The sequence below is a fragment of the Cucurbita pepo genome, chromosome 17 (assembly GCF_057944985.1).
Source record: "Cucurbita pepo subsp. pepo isolate OVF chromosome 17, ASM5794498v1, whole genome shotgun sequence".
In the NCBI taxonomy this organism is placed as follows: domain Eukaryota; kingdom Viridiplantae; phylum Streptophyta; class Magnoliopsida; order Cucurbitales; family Cucurbitaceae; genus Cucurbita; species Cucurbita pepo.
In genome coordinates this window covers 12,257,397-12,279,683 of record NC_141814.1, presented here as the reverse complement: position 1 = coordinate 12,279,683, position 22,287 = coordinate 12,257,397, and the positions used below count along the sequence as shown (strand labels likewise).

Here is a 22,287-nt window from a genome sequence, read left to right as displayed (position 1 = left end):
AATGTTCGAATAGAGAACATGATGATATGCTAGTATGTACCAAAATATTCCTCCTCGATAGCAATCTTATCAAATCGTGGCATTCTTTTGTAGTTATCGATACTACGAGATTCTTTTCGAGTATATTTAATTTGTTTTCATGTGGTCAAGTTGTAGTCACTTTGACTATAATTTTGTAAATTGTCTTATCTCTTTACAAGTTCGAGATGTGGTTTCGTCATAATGATACTGTGAGATCCCACATCGGTTGGAGAGGAAAACGAAACATTTCTTATAAGGATGTGAAAATTTCTCCCTAACAGACATGTTTTAAAACATTGAGGGAAAGTCCAAAGAGGACAATATCTACTAGTGGTGAGCTTGGGCTATTACAAACAGTAACAGAATCAGATACCATGCAGTGTACCAACGAGGACGCTAGGCCCCCAAGGGGGTGGATTGTGTAATCGAAGAGGGAAACGAAACATTTTTTATCAGGGTGTGGAAGCCTCTCTCTCTAGGAGACACGTTTTAAAACCTTAAAGGAAAGCCTAAAGAGAATAATTTATGTGATAGCGATGGGCTCAGGCTCTTACAAATACGACCCCTTGGTACAAGCAATTAAAGAAATCATCAGTGGGTCTTCATAGTCAACACATACTTTCATAGCGAACCGAACCGTCAAAACTTCATTTTTCTTGTAGTCAACTACAAAGCATAATTTTATAAATACGACACTCACTTCAAATTTCAAACAGAATCAAACAGAATCATCATTGTTGAATCTCAAACATTCTAATCATATCTTTACTTGTTGAATCTCAAACATTCTAATCATATCTTTACTTGTAGCTAACAAACGCGTTTAGAATTTTTCCAACAAAAAAAAAAAAAAAAAAAAAAAAAAAACTATTTTTAAAACTAAAAAATCATAAGCCAAAGGTATTCTTGATTTGCGTGCTTTTCACAATCTATATGGGTGTGAGCGAGTTGAAATAAAGAATATGAAACCATCGAAAATTAAGACATTTTTTGGAACAATGAGCAAAAACGTAGAACGGGTCATATCAACACATAGTAAAATATTTTTATTACTTTTTTAATATATAATTAAGACAATACATTATTTTTAATTTTATATAATTTTTTAACCCTACTATAATTTTTTTTATTGCAATTTGGGAATCTAAATAGATTAAATAAAAAAAATAATCCTATTAATTATTGTGTAATATTCGTTTAAAAAAAATTAATAAAATTAATAAAAAAATAATTTATTATTTTTGTATATATAAAAAGAAAGATATTTGGAAGGTACACGGTGGCGGCCATCAGGATCAGATAATCTGAAACGTCGGCAACGTCACCGCCTAAATCACCCAAGATTCCTCTCCCATTATCCATTGATCCGTATCTGCACTAATCACTCACCGTTCAAACGATGACACGTGCCGCTTGATTAATGGATCAGACATTGTTTGACGGTCACAGGCAGTGATGGAACGCGTGTACCAATAAGTCACCGCGCACGAGTGGCTTTGTTTCCCTTTGCTTTGGCTTTGCCCAATATTGAACGCCCCACTAACCACTCTCTCTTCATGACTTTTTTTACCATTTTTTTCTTAATTTCTATAAAAATTTAAATTTATTTATTTTTATTATATTTCGTAAAATCTCGGGTCGGTTACAAGGTATTGCAAAGCTAACAATATCTGCTAGCAGTGAATTCATCACGTTGGAATCTTTTCAATTTTATATATAATAAAATATTTATTTAAGAATATAAAATTATTTTAAATTTCTTTTTTTATAATTATATGTTTAATGCGAAGCTAAATGAGTTAATAATATCATATAATTTTATATTTTCAAGAACTTCCGTTCTAGATGACAAATCATATCATATACTATATGATTGGGCGAAGATGTTATCTACAAAATAATGAAAGGGAAGTCAAGAAAGATCACCCAACTTAATTATTGAGTTCATACATATAATTTTGATGAACTCGTCGATATATATATATATATATATATATATATATATAATTAAGTTTAAAATTTTATTCTTATTAAAAATAAAAATTTTATTCTATAATGAAAGTAGGATCGAAGAATATCTCTTGTGATAAAATTAGAAACTTTATAGTATTAATAATTATGAAAAGCTTCTAGATAATGACGTGACATATTCTACCATTATTGATCTTTCTATCGTCGTGAAAAGACTACTATAATAAAAAAAATGAATAAAAAAATATATATTTTTCTTTTTGAAGAATTCAATCGTTACTTTTTTATATTATTATTATTGGATAAAAGTCTCACATCAGCTAATTTAGAGAATGATCATGAATTTATAAACAAACAATGGATGGTATGAGGCCTTTTTTGGGAAACCCAAAACAAAGTCATGAGAACCTATGCTCAGGACAATATCATACCATTGTAGAGAGTCGTGTTCATCTAACTATTAGTATAGTAATTTGAATATAAAATAAATTAAAATAAGTAATTTTTTTTTTATTAATTGATTAATTGAGATTAGGTTAGAAAATGAATATATAATTATAAAGCATGTAAATTGTCGCTTATTTTTCAAACTGGTTACTCTTTTGGATTATGCATAAAAAAATGAAGACCAAGTCAAAGACAATTGGTCACACCAACATAGTGACGTAATATTTCCACCTCCCTCGGTTAGATGAACATTTTAGACAAAAACGAAAGAAGTATAATGATGTGGGCGAAGGACGTTTAGGCTGGAACGGGATTATAATCCTCATTCCATATCCCGTGCAGCTAATGAAGAACAATCTCTCTCTACTTTCTCTCTCATGGTCTCCGTAATAGTCAACTCTATGGGTTAAATGAATATCTCTACTCGTTGAGGATTGTTGGGAGGGAGTCCCACATTGACTAATTCAGGGAATGATCGTGGGTTTACACGTAAGGAGTAGAGCTTATGCTCAATGTAGACAATATCATACTATTGTGGAGAGTCAGGATTCCTAACATGGTATCAGAGTTATGACCTTAACTTAGTTATGTCAATAGAATTCTGTGCCTCTGAGGTGTAGTCAAAAGTGATTCAATCTTGATCAAGGGAAGGTTGTTCGAGGGCTCCAGACGCCTCAAGGGGAGGCTTATGCTCAAAGTGGACAATATCATATCATTGTGGAGAGTCAGGATTCTTAATATGGTATCAGAGCTATGCCCTTAACTTAGTCATGTCAATAGAATCCTGTGTCTCTAAGGTGTAGTCAAAAGTGACTTGATCAAGGGGAGGTTGTTCGAGGGCTCCATAGGTCTCAAGGGGAGGCTTATACTCAAAGTGGATAATATCGTACCATTGTCGAGAGTCATGATTCATAACACTAATCATATGAGTCATCAGCCGAAACTAGCTCAGAACAAACAGCACGAGCTACTGATAACAACTTTTTATTCTTCTTTAGTAGGGGTATGAGATACTTGATGATAACTTTAGAATCCAAAATTATTACGAAAAATCTAATTTTTTTAGGTTGAATCTCGATTAGAGTAACCAAAATGATATTGTATTGCATCTTTAAAAAGAAAATAAAATCAAATTAGGTAGCCGTTATTATGTTCTAAAAAAACATTAAAGAAATCAATCATCAAATCCACGTGGCAAAATTCTTACTTTCAAACTACCTGCGTTGACTGAAATTAATCATCACATGTCAATAAAAACATAAATTTATTTATTTATATATTTATTTAATTTTAGAATAATTCGTGTTAGGCTTACAAAAGTTTGTTAAAATGGAATTAAACACTTTAAAAAAGTGATTTCTCTAATAATTAATTATATCATTTTTTGAAACCCATATAAACTGACGTGTCCATTTCTCCCCCGTAAACGTGGCAGAAGAAACTTGCTGATTCATGTACTAACTGCCACGTCACCCTTTCATTTGTGGTTCTCTTCAAGATCCACTTCCCAAACGACATTCATTTCCTCCACAACTTTTATATTTTAATTTAAATTATTTATTATTTAATCATTTAGTAATTTATTATAATTAACTTGAAAATAAAAATTATTTAAATAATTATAAATATAGAAAAAGGAATTAAAACAAAATAAGAGGAAAGAGAGAGTGAAGGACGATATAGGGAACGTGTGCCTGCCAACAATTCCAGTGGGGCCCACCGACCACTAAAAAACAAATACATAAATTTAATATTAAATATTATGGAACCCCTACATCAGGGGTCCCACTTTTCTACTTCATTTCTTTATATAAAGCCTTCCCATTAACTCGTTCCTACTACTCCTCGCTCAAGAGTTAATTTCCATTTATTTTAATCCAATGGGCAACTCCGATTACGTGTATCCATCGGCGGCGACGGAGGGCGGCGGCGAATGCTTACACAGGGCGGCGATTCCACCGCCGCAGCCGTTCGTTAAGTCGCTGAAGAACTCTTTAAAGGAGACATTCTTCCCGGACGACCCACTACGGCAGTTCAAAAACCAACCGGCGGCGAGGAAAGTGCTGTTGGGTTTACAGTACTTTTTCCCGGTGTTGGAGTGGGGACCACGTTATCGTTTAGCGCTACTGAAATCGGATCTTATCTCCGGTATCACCATTGCTAGTCTCGCTATTCCTCAGGGGATTAGCTATGCCAAGTTGGCTAATTTACCCCCCATCCTCGGCCTTTGTGAGTAACTAATCACAATTTTCACAAGGGTAATTTCGGAATTACCACACACTAATCATAATTAACGTGTTATTAATACAGATTCCAGTTTTATTCCGCCGCTGATTTACACAATGATGGGAAGCTCGAAGGACTTGGCGGTCGGAACCGTGGCGGTGGCGTCGCTTCTCATTAGCGCGATGTTAGGGGCAGAGGTTAGCCCCGCTCAAAACCCAACTCTTTACCTCCATCTCGCGTTCACCGCCACGTTCTTCGCCGGAGTCTTTCAAGCCTCGTTAGGCCTGTTGAGGTAAACAAAACATCTCTATTGATATGAGTTATAAAAGTAATATTAAAAACTTATACTCAAAATTGACAATATTAATACAGACTAGGGTTCATCGTGGATTTCCTGTCACATGCCACCATAGTTGGGTTCATGGCGGGTGCAGCTACAGTGGTGTGTTTACAACAGCTGAAAGGCATCCTTGGGCTAACCCATTTCACTCACGCGACTGATCTCGTCTCGGTTCTCCGCTCTGTTTTTAGTCAAGTCGATCAGGTTCGATCCCATTACGACATGAACTTATAATTAGAAAGGTGTTTCGCTTTTGAGCCCTACACCACGTGGCTTGTCTAGAATTATTAGAAGTTAATTATTTAATAATAATTATGTTGATTGGATTGCAGTGGAGATGGGAAAGTGGAGTATTGGGATGTTGTTTTCTCTTCTTCCTGCTCGTCACCAGATATTTTGTAAGTAGAAATTAATTAATTTACCAATTTTATATTTTATTTTAAATAATATTCCAATTAATTAAATTAATTAGATGACGTGTCACATCTTACCCGCCACCTTAATTAATTAAAATTTATTTTTAATCTTATATTTATGCGTTTTTCTTTTAAAAAAAAATAAAGAATTTAAGAATATAAGGTTGGTGGAAGTAGTTAGGAATCATTTCATTATTACAATTATTATTTTTGTAATTTCTAATTTGCTTATTTATTTATATATTTTTTAAATAGATAAGAATAATAAAGAACCAACTTCCATTATCTTATTTTTATTTTATGCAAATTTATTAATAATTTTCGAAAAAAAAAAAAATTGATTTTGTTGGATTATGATATGGTTGTAGAGCAAGAAAAAGCCGAAGTTCTTTTGGATATCAGCAATGGCACCTTTGACGTCGGTAATTTTGGGAAGCCTTTTAGTGTTTCTCACTCATGCGGAAAAACACGGCGTTGAAGTGGTAAGCTTTAAGCTTTATAAGATTTTAGACGAACTGTCCACTTTGAGCATAAGCTCTCATGGCTTTGCTTTGGGCTTCTCCAAAAGGCCTCATACCAATGGAGTTAGCATTCCTCACTTATAAACCCATGATCATTCCCTCGATGTGGGACTTCCATCATCCAACAGGATCTACCAATTATATGAAAAGAATTTATACTTTAGTACTATAATTAAAAAATTAAAATTAAAATTATGATGTCATAAATAAATATAATTTTAAGGGTAATTTTGGAAGGGATAATTATGAATAATTGTTTTATTATTTTGTTTTTGTCCATTTGAAAAAGGAAAGGGAAGTGGGCCCCACTAATAATAGAATCTGTTTCATTGGTTTGGACCCATTTTCTTTTTTTGTTTGATTGGACCTTTTTTTTTTTTAATTAATTATTTATTTATTTATAAAGAAATAAATATTAAGAATCTAAAGTGTATTTTAGTTTAGGATTCAATGTGCGTATTTTAGAAAAACTGTCTGTACAAAAGATACTGTCTTATATTCTTTCAGAATATAATATTTTAATTTTTTTAATTTTCAAAAAAATAAATTAAATTTATTATTATTATTATTATTTTGACAGATCGGTGAATTGAAGAAAGGGCTAAATCCAGTGTCGATTACGGATTTAGTGATGGTGTCGCCTCATCTTTCCATCGCTATTAAAACCGGCATCATCACGGGTGTCATTGCTCTCGCGGTAATTATTTTATTTTATTTTGTTATTTTCTAGTCTTGTAATTTTCTTTTAATTAATTTTAAAATAATTAAATAATTGGTATGATATTGTCCACTTTGAGCATAAGCTCTCGTCAGGACTTTCCAAAATGTCTCATACTAATGAGAGAATATTCTCTTGTTTATAAACTCATGATCATTTCCTAAATTAGCCCACATGTTACTTTCATCATCTAACATCTTCCCTCGAACAAAGTACGTCTCCCCTTAATCGAGACTCGACTTTTTTGAAGTCTTAGTCATCTTTTACCCCTTTCGAGAAGGCTCAACTCATTTTCTTTGGCCTCCCCTTAATCGAGACTCGACTTTTTTGAAGTCTTAGTCATTTTTTACCCCTTTTGAGAAGGCTCAACTCATTTTCTTTGGAGACCTTTGTTCGACATTTGAGGATTTACCAATCTATTGGCATGACTAAGTTTAGGGCATGACGCTGATACCATGTTAAACGAACACGACTCTCCACAATGATATAATATTGTCCACTTTTAGCATAAACTCTCGTTTGAATGTTATGATAATTGAAATGATGTTTGGTGATGATGAGCAGGAAGGAATAGCAGTTGGAAGAAGCTTTGCGATGTTCAAGCATTACAACATCGATGGCAACAAGGAAATGGTAGCCATTGGCACCATGAACATGGTCGGCTCTTGCTTCTCTTGCTATCTCACCACTGGTATAACAAAAGACAAACTCTTCCCTCTGTTCTTAATCATTTCTGCTTCCATTTCTAACGAATCCCTATATTTCCAGGCCCATTTTCCCGATCGGCCGTGAATTTCAATGCAGGATGCAAAACCGCGGTTTCCAACGTGGTAATGGCCATGGCTGTGATGTTGACGCTGCTGTTTTTGACTCCTCTGTTTCATTACACACCACTGGTCGTGCTTTCTTCCATTATCATTTCCGCCATGCTTGGTCTCATCGATTACGACGCCGCTATTCACTTGTGGAAAGTCGATAAGTTCGATTTCCTCGTCTGTATTGGTGCTTATGCTGGTGTCGTCTTTGCCAGTGTTGAAATTGGCTTGGTCATTGCGGTATGTTCTAGTTTTTGGTTATGCTCGTAAGATGTTTGTGAAAATGCCTAGCTGAATTTCCTTCTATGTTATGTCATTTTTAGTGTCCTACAACAACCCATTACTACTCACTTTTAGCTACATTTGTTATGACTATTGACAACATTGGGGACTACTTGTTGCAGGTGGCTATATCGCTGCTCAGACTACTTTTGTTCGTCGCAAGGCCGAGGACGCTTGTGCTCGGAAACCTTCCTAATTCCACTGTTTACAGGAATGTCGAGCAATACCCGAATGCTGGGAATGTTCCCGGCATTCTCATACTTGAGATCGACGCTCCCATTTACTTTGCTAATTCCAGCTACTTGAGAGAAAGGTATCCCATCTATCTATCACATTGGCATATGTCATTGACAAACATTGCAATGTTGACTTCTTAAGTACTGAGTGATTCATTAAACTACTATGTTTTAGGATTATAAGGTGGGTTGATGAAGAGGAAGACAGGATAAAGGCTTCAGGAGATAGTACCTTACAATATGTCGTATTAGACATGAGTGGTAATTATTGGATCTTCATCTTCAAATGTTGAAGTGCACAAATGTGTTTGTTATTGTGTGATACAGATCTCTCAAAATTAATCTTTTTTTCTTTTCAGCTGTTGGAAACATTGATACGAGTGGAATAAGCATGTTTGAGGAGATCAAGAAGATTTTAGACAGAAGGGGGTTGAAGGTACATTATTTCACTATCAAATCTTCCATTTTTTTTCCACCTGCATGCTCTCTCTCTTTCAATTCTAATGTAGTTTATGACGTGAGATCCCATCCCACGTCTGTTATGCATTTTAAAACCTTGAGGAGAGACTCAAAGAGAACAATATCAGCTACGGTGGGCTTGAACTGTTACATATGAAGTCCACAAAACCTCTCTCTTTCAATTCTGAAATAGTTACTAAATTGATGATGTGAGATCCCACATCGGTTGATGAGGAGAACGAAGCATTCTTTGTAAGGGTGTAGAAATGTAACGACCCAGATCCACCGCTAGCAGATATTGTCCTCTTTGGACTTTCCCTTTCGGGCTTCCCCTCAAGGCTTTAAAACGCGTCTGCTAGGAGAAGGTTTCCACCCTTATAAATTGTGGTTTGTTCTCCTCCCCAACCAATGTGGGACATCACAATCCACCCCCGTTTGGGGTTCAGCGTCCTCGCTGGCACTCTTTCCTTCCTCCAATCGATGTGGAACCGCCCCCAAATCCACCCCCCTTTGGGGCCCAGTGTTCTTACTGGCACACCGCCTCGTGTCTACCCCCCTTCGGGGAACAGCAAGAAGGCTGACACATCGTCCAGTGTCTGGCTCTGATACCATTTGTAACGACCCAGATCCACCGCTAGTAGATATTGTCCTCTTTGGGCTTTCCCTTTCGGGCTTCCCCTCAAGGCTTTAAAACGCGTCTGCTAGGGGAAGGTTTCCACACCCTTATAAATTATGATTTGTTCTCCTCTCCAACCAATGTGGGGACACCACAAGAAACCTCTCCCTAAAGGGGGAAGCTCGAAAGGGAAAGTCCAAAGAGACAATATCTGCTAAGAGTAGGCTTGAGCTATTATATATGAAGTCCACAAAACATTTTTAATGACAAACTTCGTCTCGACTCAAAGTTCCTTTTGTTTTCCCATCTATGAAGATAGTTTTGGCGAACCCGGGAGCTGAGGTGATGAAGAAGCTGGACAAGGGGAAGTTCATTGAGAGCCTGGGACACGAATGGATCTATCTTACGGTGGCTGAAGCTGTAGCAGCCTGCAACTATATGCTTCACTCTTGCAAACCAAACCCTGAAACTGATGAGAAAACAGAAGCATGGAACAGTGTGTAAGACATGGAATCTTTTAACTTACAAGGAAAGCAAGCAGACCATGGAACAACCTCTGTGAAGTCTCAAGCTGAAGAAGTTAACCTCCGGGGTAATTTTTTCCCCCTCTGGATAGTAGTACACTTACTGGTCAAGATAGTATCATATATATATATATCTCTATATATATCTATATATGTATGTGGGATTTGTATTGAAAAGGGGAGGGAGAGATGACATGGTTGTGAGGAAATGCTTGTAATGTTATCCCCTGTTTTCTCAATCGAATTAGTAATTGTAAAGTTTTAGCTCGAAATAATGCTCATCCTTCAGTCTGTAAGGAACGCATTTGCGAAACAAAACTGCAAAAAGGATTGTTTTGTTAGAACAAGTTCAGTATGCTCAGCCAATTTGGTCTCTTCATAACGCAAATAGGCCATAGCTCCAAGGATATGGCATTGTAACGGCCCAGATCCACCGCTAGCAGATATTGTCCTCTCTAGGGTCATTTCGTGGGGATGTTCATGTTAAACGAACACGACTCTCCATAATGGTAGATATTGTCCACTTTTAGGATAAGCTCTCATGACTTTGTTTTGAGCTTCTCCAAAATGCCTCATCTCAATGGATGGAGATATGTTCATGTTAGACGAACATGACTCTCCATAATGGTAGATATTGTCCACTTTTAAGATAAGCTCTCATGACTTTGTTTTGGGCTTCTCCAAAAGGCCTCATCTCAATGGATGGAGATAGTATTTTTTTTATTATAAACTCATGATCATTTCATAAATCAGCCGATGTTCGAAACTTTCATCCAACACCTCCCCTTGAACAAAGTACGCATCTCCTTAATCGAGGCTCGACTCCTCTTCTTTTGGAGTCTTAGTCATGCCTTCGAGGCTCGCGATACTTTTGTTCGATATTTGAGGATTCTATTGGCATGACTAAGTTTAGGGGTATGACTCTGATACTATGTTAGATGAACACGACTCTCCACAATGGTATGATGTTGTCCACTTTGACCATAAACTCTCGTGGCTTTGTTTTGGGCTTTCCCAAAAGGCCTCATACGAAAGGAGACAGTATTCTTTGATTATAACCCGTTCGAGGATTCATATGACTCAAGAACGAGAGATCAACTTGAACTATTCAACCAAAACTATAAAGGTTGGGTTAGGTTAGATTTTTTTTACCAGTTTGGTTGAATTTTTTGAAATCTAAAAATTGGGTCGGTTCAGGAGTCATTTTTATCGAATTAATTGTCAATATGTGACGTTTGCCACCGAGGTTGGCGATAATATTTGATATTTAACTTCAATATATATATATATTTTAATAATTATAAATTTCAATTAGAAAATAGAGAGAAATTATTAAAAAAAAGAAAGAAAAAAAAAAAGAAATAGAAATAGAGGAAGTGAAGGGAGAAGGGTAGTGCAATGTGAAGCTTCATTCTCTGGTGCGTGCCTTCGTCTTCTCCATTTCCAAATATTTTCAGGTCAATCACAATCACCTTGATCTCCTTCTATTCTTCTTCTTCTTTCACATTAGAGCCGACCTCTCCTCTCGACGATTGATTCCTTGTCTAACCAGAATGGCGCCCACCAAGAAATCGAAGAAGCGCAAAAGGGATTCCAAGAAATTGAAGAAATGTAAAAACCTAAGCGTCGTTCCTATGGAACCCAGAGCCTCAGAGCCCGATTGGTGGGAAATTTTCTGGCACAAGAACTGTTCAACTTCAGGTTCCCCTCTTGCCCCCTTCGCAAATCTCAATATTCTACTTCAAATTTTTTTCAATTTTGTTCTTGGGTTTTCTGGCCTGAGCTGAATTCAAATGCTTCACGTTTCTTTTGCCTGGATTAATTGGAAATCGTCCTTTTAGCCGTTTAGATCATTTCTGAGAATGTAAGAGAATTTTATCTGTAATTGGAATGTTAAATAAGTGGCATTTTGTGATTCTGGGTTAGTCTGAATTGTTGGGAATTTGGTTGCAAGGATTTTTGGCATATTATGATCTGTTGCTCATTTCATTTTCAGTACAACTTTCATAATTGAGGCATTTTCTAACATCTCAGGGAGCCTTGTAAGTATGTGCAGGTTCTTCTGGACCTAATGATGAAGCAGAAGTATTCAAGTACTTCTTTCGAACTTCAAAGAAAACTTTCGACTACATTTGTTCCCTCGTACGAGAAGATCTCGTGTCGAGGCCTCCATCCGGGCTTATCAACATTGAGGGGAGACTTCTTAGTGTGGAGAAGCAGGTTGCCATTGCTATGAGAAGATTGGCATCTGGTGAGTCACAAGTTTCTGTGGGAGCTGCCTTTGGAGTTGGCCAGTCTACTGTCTCTCAGGTTACTTGGAGATTTGTCGAAGCTTTGGAACAACGTGCAAAGCACCATCTTCGGTGGCCGAGTTCCTCCAGGTTGGAGGAAATCAAATCACAGTTTGAAGCTTCCTTTGGGCTGCCTAATTGTTGTGGAGCCATAGATGCAACACACATCATTATGACCCTTCCAGCTGTACAAACATCAGATGATTGGTGTGATACCAAAAAAAATTACAGTATGTTCTTGCAGGGAATCGTCGATCACCAGATGAGATTTCTTGACATTGTAACTGGTTGGCCCGGGGGCATGACGACTAGTAGGTTATTGAAGTGCTCAAAGTTTTTCAAACTATGCAATGTCGGTGAGCGTTTGAACGGAAATGCAAGGAAGTTGTCTGGAGGATCAGAAATCAGAGAATACTTAGTTGGCGGAGTTGGCTATCCTCTTCTTCCTTGGTTAATTACTCCTTATGAAAGCGATGACCTATCGCAATTGAAGCTCAACTTCAATACTGTGCACGGAGCTGCGAAATCGCTTGCTGTGAGGGCATTCTCTCAGTTGAAGGGCAGCTGGAGAATCCTCAACAAGGTTATGTGGAGACCCGACAAGCGGAAGTTGCCGAGCATTATACTGGTATGCTGTTTACTTCAAAACATTATAATTGACAATGGAGATGAGTTACAACCAGTTGTTGCTTTATCTGGTCATCATGATTTGGGATATCAGGAGCATTGTTGTAAGCAGATTGATCCATTGGGAAACACTTCAAGGGAGAACTTAGCCAACCATTGGCATCAAAACAAAGAGAAAATCTGTTCTTCTTAACACTTCGACATTGCTCGGACCCCCGAAACTTGTCGGCGATCTGGTAAGACCTGATGTTGTATGTACACTGATGAATTAATCCATATTATGTTCAAAATTTTCCCATTTTGAAGATGATTATTTTAGCTACCATGCCATTGTTTGTTCTGTAAGTAAATGTTCTTCATTGAGAAGCTCTGTATACCATATGGATCCAACTAAGAACTCATTTATTGAAGAGTTGAAACAATATAATATGAACAATGAAGAGCCTCTAAAAAGAGCAGCTTTCTCTGATTAGATGCAGCCTTTCATGTGCAGCATAATCTCAAACCTAGAAGTAACATAAGAACCTCTCTATACAAAGAAAAATTGATAGATGATGATGAACCAATTAATATCCTGTTCATTAAGCTAGAATATAACTATTTCCCAGATAAACTCAAATCTCTCATTCAACCCTTTGTTGGAGGTTTCATACAAGCACAAAATGGTGTCTTCTTCTTTTGCTTCTGCTTCGTTCTCGTCCCGCCATATAGATAGTCTCTTAAAAGAACTCTTGGACTCCGCTCGAGTACTTTACTTTTGCCCCTTGCCTCCCTTTCACCATCTAGTTTCATTATTAGAAACTGTAGCTTCTTTAACTCCAGCTGCAACCGCCCGATCTTCTCTGATCCCTTCCGTGCTTGTTCTGAAATTCGCCTACTTTGGACACTGTCGTTTTCCTCTGGTTCCAGTGTGGATGATCCATCAGCAACCAGAAAACTATCTTGAACATTCTTTGTGAGTTTAAGGTTCATCTCATACAATTTGGTGATGGCTTCTTCAGCTTCTTCTACTTGCTCCTTCACTGTATCATATTCAAGACCTTTTTCTATCTTGCTCTTCTCTGTAGCATCCATCTTCTTCTTCAAATCTTGTACAGTTATCTGAAGATTTGCCAATTTCTGAACATCAGAATCAAGTCTTTCTAGAATCCTTCTCTTGTTTCCTTCATGGGGGAGATCAGAGAGCCTCTTGGAGATCTCTAGTTTATCCACACCCAACTCCTTCTCGACCAATGGTTCGCTTGAAGGGTGCTTGCTACTTTGTCTCCTAGTCGATCCAACCCAACGGTACTCCGTAGATGAGCTTGCCACCATAGGAGCCTTGCCAGCCGCCCAATCATAGCTGCCATCTTGATCAGTTGATTCCCACAGCTGAAGCATCCGATCACCAGGTGTTGCAGTTTCTCTCTGGCTGTTTCCATATGATGAACGGTCAGAAACCCGATCAAGTAGGATGTCTTTTGTCAGAACTTCATTTCCTGCTTCAGATATTTCAGACTTAGAATGCGACCGATTATAACGCTCCTGTCCTCGAAGTGCTGATTTGTCGTTGGTCAGATGGCCACTTTCTTGGCCAGATTTTATCTCCTCAATCTCCTTCAGTGCTTTCTCTAGCTTGGCACTGGCATTAAACTTTTCTAGTGTAGTCTGGCCCTCATATTCTTCAAATGCTACTTCAATTGCTTGAATCCTTCTATTCAAACCTTGCAGCTCAACCAAACCATCAAGGTGAACTTGATCACTATGTGGCTGCTGGGAAGTTGCGGAATCAGATTCCTGCAGAAAGTAAGGTTAAAGGCCATGAGATCATTAAAAACTCAGAGACCCTTCAAATGCTACAACTTGTTGATACACGAGTACTGGCACCTCTATCTAATTCTAACGTTTAAAACTATCGGGGCTGAATTTTAACTTTCGGACCAAACTCGTAGAGATAGAAGTCAACTAATCTTGGCTCAGAAGACTCAGTATCAATGTCATGCAGATTTTAGTGTAAGAAAACAAAAACTATCAGAGAGAATAAGAATTGATATTCAGATAAAGGGATATTGATATCACCTTCACTTCTTGTTTGGAGACTTTTTGCTGTTTTGTTGAAGGAATTACATGCTTTTCAAGAGAACTTATAGAATCCTTCAAGGTTTGAATAGCCGGCGCATATGCAGCCAACTCTGTTTTCATTCTGCCATTTTCTCCTTCTGAACTAACAATTTTGTTCTTCAGCAATTTGATCTCCAAATCTTTTGAAGAATTTCTATCTTGAAGAATCTCGCATGCTTCTGTTAGCTCATGAATCTTGTCTTCATAAATTGATTGATGAATAGCAGAAATCTGCAGCTCACCAAACAAAGTTGCAGCCTCACTCTCCCATGATTCTACTTCATTGTTTTTCATCTGAAGCTCCAACTCCATGTGCTTCTTTTGTTCTTCATTCATCTCCTCCAACTCTTCCTTCAAGCTTAGCAATGTTCGTATTTCCTCAATCACACATTCCGACGTCGCCAAGGACATAATGAGCTCAGAGTTCTTGATTTGTTCTTCCTCCAACTTCCCTTCCATTATTTTTAAACTCTCTTCAAGGTCTTTGTTTGTGGACTGAAGTTTATCCATGCACTCAACAAGCTTTCTAAGTTCTTGAAGATTTTCAGACACAATATCCTTGTAAATTAAAGAAAGTTGACTTCGAAATATTGTTTCACCGAACATATCGATGTTCGTGTCCTCTAATTCATGTTTCTCCTTCCTCAAGCCTAAGATTTCATTTGTCAAGAACTTCTCCTCCTCAGTGGCCTTGCAATTCTCAGTTTGTAATATCTGATAAGCCCCTTCCAAATTCTGCAGCTTTTTACATACATTCGACATTTCGGTCGTTAGAGCTTCTTCTTTACGGCTGCCCTCCACTATTTTTAACCTCATTTCCTCATTCAATTCTAGAAGTTTCTCCATCTCAACCTGGAGTATTGAATACCGTTCCGATTGGTTCTGATACTCCTGATCAAGTGTGTTCTTCTCGGTCAAATAATTTTCAGCCTCGCTACGCGACTTCTCCAAGAACATTGTGAGTTCTAAGTTCATCGTTTTTTCATATCCAAACTTTCTCTCCAGTTCCTTTACTCTCTCGTCGAGGTCGTTGTTTCTAACCTGAAGTTCATCCCTACACTCAGCAAGCTTTCTCATTTCTTCAAGAATTTCATTGATAATATCCTTACAAATGAGGAAAAGTTGACTTTGAAATATTGTTTCATTGAACATATCATTGTTCTCTTCTTCCAGTTGACACCTCTGTTTTCCCAAGTCGACGACTTCTTTTGTCAAAGCTGATTTCTCATCAAGAGCCTCGGAATTCGATACTCGTAAAATCTGGTAAGCTTCCTGCACATTATGCAGATTCCTGCATACATTTTCCATTTCTGTCTTGAATGCTTGTTCTTTATGGTTTCCCTTAATTACATTCAACTTCAGCTCTTCACTCAACTCCAGAATCCTACTCTGGAGAATCAATATCTGCTCAGATTGGATTCTGTGCTCCTGATCAAATGCATTCCTTTCCATCAAAATGTTTGCAGCTTCATTTTTCAGTTGCAGAAGTAACTTTTCAGTAATAGATTTCTCAATCACCAACTGATAGTATTCATCATAAATTTCCTTTATGGAATTTTGTTTTTCCTCAAGTTTGCTAAATATGTTCTTCAGAAACGTTTGATCTTGCTCACCCTCATTATCAAACCCATGATATGCATGAATGTCAAGAGTTGTCAATACCTGTTGAAGCCCTGTCCTCAGGATTTTATTTTTCTCAATGAAGGATTTAATCTGCCCCTGTGCGTTAAGATTTTCGCGCTCTAATTCAGAGATAGCTTCTTTTGACCTCTCTGATACCTCGAAAAGTTTTCGAGACTCTAGAATTAAAGAGATATTATGATCCTTCATATCTTGCATGCAATTCTGTAAGACGAAGATCATAAACTGGGAATTTATAGCTTTTTCCGTTTCTCCCTCATAATCTTTCTTCCAGTGATCGCATTCTTCTTGCAATCGACGCATTTGCGACTCCAAATCAGTCTTTAGCTTTTCTATTTCACAAAATGCAGATTCTCTTTCGTTGGCAAGCACCAAATGCTTCTCTAATGATTCACAGTATCTTTTATTCAGATCTTCAAGAGTGTTATGGGAGGTATCCAACTGATATAGTAAGCTTTCCCTCTCTGTAATGAGCTCAGACTTCTGTTGATCAAGCAATTGGCAGGAGTCCTCAAGATCCTTTGATTTCACCCTTAATGCTTCAAGTTCAGCCATTGCATCTGAATGGGAATTCTCTAGAACTGTACTTTTTTTTGAGAGTTCTTCCAGATTTTTAGTTGTAACTTGTAGCAGAGAGGTCAGAACAACTTTCTCAGAAGAAAGAGTTGATTTCTCTCCCAATAAAGATTGATAAGATTCTTCTAACATCTTTACCCTCTCCTTCGTTTCTTCCAAGTCGACGCTCATATCAGAAATGGAATTTTCTAAAAAGGCGTTTTTCTCGACCAGTTTCTCTAGAATAATTAGCTTCTCCAAGAGAGCTGCTTTCTCACTTTTCTCTGTCTCATAGCTCCCCTTCATCCTTGAATGTTCATCTTGCAGTTCCTTCACAGATGTTCCAAAGCAGTCTAGATTGTAGCCAGTAGATTCCACTTGCTCCATTATGGCTACATTTTTCTTATTCAATTCATTAATCTCTTCTTTCAGACAGTAGATTTCTTGCTGAAGCGCGTTTCTTTCGTTCGTTCGATGTTCAACCTCTGCTTCGAGTTTACTTATCTTCTCCTTCAATCTCGATAGTTCATCTTGTAGATTTTTTATTGACAGAGCTGAAGACATATTGAGTTCATCAAGTTTCCTGCTTTCATTCTTAGCCTCCTGGACTTCTGTAACCAAACTCTGATTTTGGATTTCTAGATTCTTTAAAATTTGTGTCTTGTTCTGATGCTCAGCAGCAAGCGAACGCAATTCTTCTTCGGTCCGAGAATGCATATCCTGCAATGTTTGGAAAGCAGTCTCGGCTTCAACGAACCGCAAGTGCTCGTCCTGCATGCAATTCCATAGTCTTCCCAGTTCTTTTTGATTCTCGGTGAGTTCTTCTTTTTGAGACCCCATTTTCAGTACCAAAGACTCTAACTCAGATTGCAGAGCTAAGTTTGATGTCTCCAATAAATGACACTTTTCTTCAGCACTTCTTAACTTCATAACTCCTTCATTGATTTGACCATGCAGCCTTTCAGCCTCTTCTTCAGCACAAGAAAGTTTATATTCAAGACTAGAAATCTTCTCCAAGCACAGCAGGTACTGAACAGCAGCAGCTTCGATTTCTTCCGTTAATTTTTCGACTGCTTGCTTAAGGATTATCAGTTCACTTGCAGCTTTTTCGGCTTGTTCGTTGTATCGTCTGGAACTCTCCTCTGCATGAAGAAGTTTCTCCTCTAGTCTCACTATCCTTTCTAAACTCTCTCGATATCGAGCAAGTGCAGCTTCCTTTTCAGCTCCTACTTCAGCAAGGCCTTGCCTCAAACTTTCAGCTTCGTTCTCGGCTTTACTTGCTCTCTCAGTAAGTTCTTCAGCACCCCTTTGAACGTTAACGATATCGCTCTCCAGAAGGGATACTTTGTCCAGGCACTGCTGATATTTAAGCAGACTAGCTTCCTGCTCACTCTCTAGTTTGCTGAGGGCTTCCCTCAAATTCTGAGCCTCAGTTTCAGCTTTAGAGGCTCGATCATTAAGTCTTGTAGAGTCCTCTTGTGCACGAGAGACTTCTGACTGAATATTAGACAGCTTATCAAGACTCTGTTGATATTGAAGTAGACCAGCTTCCTTCTCAGCTTCTAGTTTAGCCAGAGCCTCCTTTAACGCTGAAATCTCGGCCTCAGTAGCCGAAACCTTGATATCGTTCCCCCCATTTCGCTCATTCTCCTCGAAATCTTGAAAATTGAGCCCTTTCTTTGCCCTTCCTTCCCCAGAACCAAAAATATCATTGAACTGCTTCAAACCCCTTCGACCTGTAACGATGTTCGATTCTTCCATAAACGCTGCATTTCTTCTGCCAGCATTGGATTGGGGTGAAAGCCCCAAGCCATCCTTTTGCAACTCATCTGAGTCAAAAAGAGCACGTATAGCTGGTGGCATCTCAGGTGTCCGTGGATCACCCTCATTCCCCAAACCAGCAGGCGAATCATCAAATGGAACCTGATTAGGAAACACTTCAGCCATCGTCCGATGAGCCTGGCGAAGCACCCCGGTTGCATTATCGTATCTTTCTGCCAATGCACGGTATGCACGGTAGAATTCTTCAACCAACTTCATAAGCTCCGGGCGCTTCTTGTAGTACATCTCAGCCCTCCTTGCAAAGGAATCTGCATCCTCTTCAAGAAGCTTGATCATCTGTTTCACTTTGACATCCATATCTGTTCCAAGCAGGACAGCCAAGTAATAAATACTCAATCCATAGCCTATTGCACAAATCAATGGCCGAACAGATCAAGAACTTACCTGTAAGATTTTCTTGAAGCCATCTAGAATTTTTGGGGCTAATATGACTATCCCACCACCAAGAATACATACGCCTAGAATTTGTACGTGAACTAGTCGTCATAACTTCAGCCAAGTAAGTCCCAAGTGTTCGATTCTTTGGCCTCTTCTACATAATCAACTTCAGGAACCCAAAACAATAACAGAACTGAGAAATGAATCTCAAAATCAAGATGAACATATATAAGAAACAGTGAAAGAAGTACCTGATGAACAAAACTCAGGTCCAGCAGCTACAAAAGAGGAAGAAAATGGCAGTTCGTGGGCTGACAGAAACAATTTTCAAACAGGGTCATCGGTAAAATCAAACATCGGACCACGAAACACCCAGATCAAGAACATGACGACCAAAAAACGAGATGGGTTCCACAGTTTGATCAATGAAAGTACATAATTCGAAAGTAAAATCCGATTCCAGAAGAAGAAAAAGAAACCCTATGGCGGATAAGAACGGAGGCTAGAAGTTGCCAGATGGGAAATCAAACAGGAAAAGAAACAAAACTTGGCATATGGGTGTTGGATCAGCAGCTGTGACTAGATATCAGCTTCAGCTGCTTTAGCATCTGTCTCACCCCATCGCAGAAACTCACAGATCTTAATATCGATTCTTGTTCTTCGTGTTCTTGCTCTGTTTCTTCTGTGTATTGCTCTCGAATTCTGCTACTCTCTTCCGTTGAGTGCTGTTATCATTGCCTTGTTGGTATAGTTTTGCTAAGAAAAACCTGCCTTAGAGGACGATTACGGCTTACAGGAATGCAAACCAAACCAAAAAGTAAACGGACCATCGCTTTTTTTTTTTTTAATAATATGACAAAATTATTTTTTTAAAATAATTTGTTTGGTTAAATTATTTATGTTAGAATATTTTGGTGGGTTGGGGATGAAAAGTCTAAATGTGGAATTTTTATTTTTAAAAAAAAAAAAAAAAGAGAAAATTTGATTTGACTAAATTGCCCTTCTGGTTAGGGCATCAAAAATATGTTCTTTCCTTGTGCTCCTCCAAGTTTGACTTCCCTAATTCTAGGGTTTCAAGATCCACATCATGATGTGTTGGCTCATGTCCGCGTGTTTCATAGCTTTCCATTTTTTTATTAATTATTCTTTGTGAATAGATCTGAAAATATTATTACTAAATAATATAGATTAAATAATACAGATTTAAGAGAGAAATAGAATTAAAATAATAGATTTAATACAAAAATATAAACTAATTAAATCTGGATAATAAAATAAAATATACTACTAATCAAAATCAAATTTAACTAATATATTTTTCAAATATTAAATGACTACGAATATCATATATTCCATAATTAATTCAAACTAGAAATAAATTGCACTAAATTCTGACAATTATCGACTAACAGTTTTGCCATTTATGTTAGTTCTGATAAAATAAGGAGTAGTTTCCAATTTTTTCGTGTTGATGGAAAAATAATGCGTCAAATTTTTTTTTTTTTGTTATTATTATTTTCTCAAAGTTGAAAATTTTATTTTTAAACCCATTATTAAATTGAAAATAAATAAACTAAACTCCTTTTGGGTAGATTAAAATGTCAATATTGATACAAAAATATTAATCCAAATAAAAATAATTCGAACCATATTATCGAGTTTTGTTCATAAAAAAAAAAAAAAAAAAAAAAAAAAAAAAAACCAAATTATTGATTTTATGTTTTTTTACATTTTACAACATGGTAGTTGAATTATTTGATCAGTTTAATATTATTTATGAGATCCTTTAAGCCTATATATATAAAAAAAGTAAAGTATTTAATATGCTCTTTGCATAATAGAATAATAATATGTATCTTATATTACCAAATATAACCATATAATTATTAACTCCATCATCATTTATCAATAATGTCCTATTTTCTTTATTTTAGTTCAATGTTTAATCATTAAACTATAAATATTTTTAGTTATATTTATCATACTTAAAATATAAAAAACCAAATCATATTGTTAATTGATATTAAGTATGACAAAAATATTTTATTATAATTATTTATTTTTAAATTATAAAATAATAGATAATACTAAATTTATAATATAACGGTATAATAATATAATAGCTGGCAGAGAGTCCGAGACGGCGGGCGTGGGCGGTCCTCATTCGTCACCCCCACTAATCATTTCTCTCCCCTTCACACTCGCCACGTGTGCACACAATACACATGCGCCATCTTTTTTATTATTATTATTTTTTATATATATGATATAAATATTGATTATTTTTATTGATACGTCCACGAGACGAGTCAAAAATAAGAAGTTCGTCAAATGAATGAGAGTAATTTAGTCTCAAAGGAAAGTGTTCGAGTCATAATTGGTAGATGAACATGACTCTCCACAATGATATGATATATGATATTGTCCACTTTGAGCATAAGCTCTCGAGGCTTTGCTTTGGGCTTCCCAAAAGGCCTCGTTCCAATTGATAAAGTATTATTTGTTTATAAACCCATGATCATTCCTATTCCTTAGATGTTGGACTTTAATCATCCAACAATAATACAAAAGTTTGTTTTGTTTCAATGGCTTGAAAATAACCCTCGTGAAGCATGGAGTTATTAATGCTTGGGCTCTCCCTTTGTCAGAGGACACCAAACTCATAAGCCTTCTCAAATATGATCAAATCGACCCATTTATCTACAGCATTTAAATTAAATTAGAGTCGTTTCATTGGAAAAAAAAAAAAACAAGACAAAACGACAAATATTTGGTAAAATATTGATATGTGAGATGAAGATTTGAACTTCTAACATTTTGGTCGAAAATATATTTGAGTGAATTAATTTTAAAATTTTATTATTATTATTATTTGTTTGGATTAACGAGTGGATTAGGAGTGTTTATATATATAATTTTTAAAATTAAAATGAAAATTTTAGAAAAAAAATTAGGTAAATAAACACATTTATTATGGAGAAAAATATTTTTAACATTTATAAGAATATAATTTAAAAATAATTCAGAAGGATAAGGCGTAATGAATAATGGAATGGCGTGGCGCGTGGGCTTCCAAATCTCATCCGGTGAGAATAATCCGACAGCTCACTCACTGCCACGTCACTTTCGTCCATATCCCCTGCACAAAGACTCCACGTCCATCTCCTGGTCCCGCAAATCAACAAATCATTATCTGCCACGTCATATATCTCCTATTTAATTCGCCCCTTGCAAATTACTAGAAAACCCTCCTTCTTCCTT

The 22,287-nt window shown here is 36.8% G+C and overlaps 3 protein-coding genes across 6 annotated transcripts; 2 read left to right on the top strand and 1 right to left on the bottom strand.

Moving 5' to 3' along the window:
• The first annotated feature begins 4,270 nt into the window (after positions 1-4,270).
• LOC111778209 (sulfate transporter 3.1) lies at positions 4,271-9,850 on the top strand. 2 transcript variants are annotated; one of them, XM_023657900.2, is made up of 12 exons: positions 4,272-4,668; positions 4,750-4,957; positions 5,038-5,209; positions 5,338-5,403; positions 5,790-5,903; positions 6,523-6,639; positions 7,225-7,351; positions 7,429-7,715; positions 7,880-8,070; positions 8,169-8,254; positions 8,353-8,429; positions 9,384-9,850. In XM_023657900.2, the coding sequence occupies exons 1-12, from the start codon at positions 4,320-4,322 to the stop codon at positions 9,570-9,572; spliced, it is 1,983 nt and encodes a 660-aa protein (XP_023513668.2). In that variant the 5' UTR covers positions 4,272-4,319; the 3' UTR covers positions 9,573-9,850. The 2 variants fall into 2 exon arrangements, with proteins under 2 accessions (XP_086975334.1, XP_023513668.2); XM_087119208.1 differs by lacking the exon at positions 5,790-5,903 and having other exon boundaries at positions 4,271-4,668.
• Positions 9,851-10,936: 1,086 nt separating this feature from the next.
• On the top strand, positions 10,937-14,641 carry LOC111778213 (nuclease). 3 transcript variants are annotated; one of them, XM_023657905.2, is made up of 3 exons: positions 10,937-11,049; positions 11,145-11,293; positions 11,640-12,835. In XM_023657905.2, the coding sequence occupies exons 2-3, from the start codon at positions 11,146-11,148 to the stop codon at positions 12,701-12,703; spliced, it is 1,212 nt and encodes a 403-aa protein (XP_023513673.2). In that variant the 5' UTR covers positions 10,937-11,049; position 11,145; the 3' UTR covers positions 12,704-12,835. The 3 variants fall into 3 exon arrangements, with proteins under 3 accessions (XP_023513673.2, XP_023513672.2, XP_023513674.2); XM_023657904.2 differs by adding an exon at positions 14,221-14,641 and having other exon boundaries at positions 10,960-11,293; positions 11,640-12,746; XM_023657906.2 differs by having other exon boundaries at positions 10,961-11,293; positions 11,649-12,835.
• NET1D (kinase interacting (KIP1-like) family protein) lies at positions 12,892-19,849 on the bottom strand. The gene is made up of 5 exons (XM_023657898.2): positions 19,540-19,849; positions 19,278-19,337; positions 19,033-19,192; positions 14,569-18,947; positions 12,892-14,286 (listed from the first exon to the last, which is right to left on the bottom strand). The coding sequence occupies exons 3-5, from the start codon at positions 19,133-19,135 to the stop codon at positions 13,138-13,140; spliced, it is 5,631 nt and encodes a 1,876-aa protein (XP_023513666.2). The 5' UTR covers positions 19,136-19,192; positions 19,278-19,337; positions 19,540-19,849; the 3' UTR covers positions 12,892-13,137.
• Positions 19,850-22,287: the final 2,438 nt, after the last annotated feature.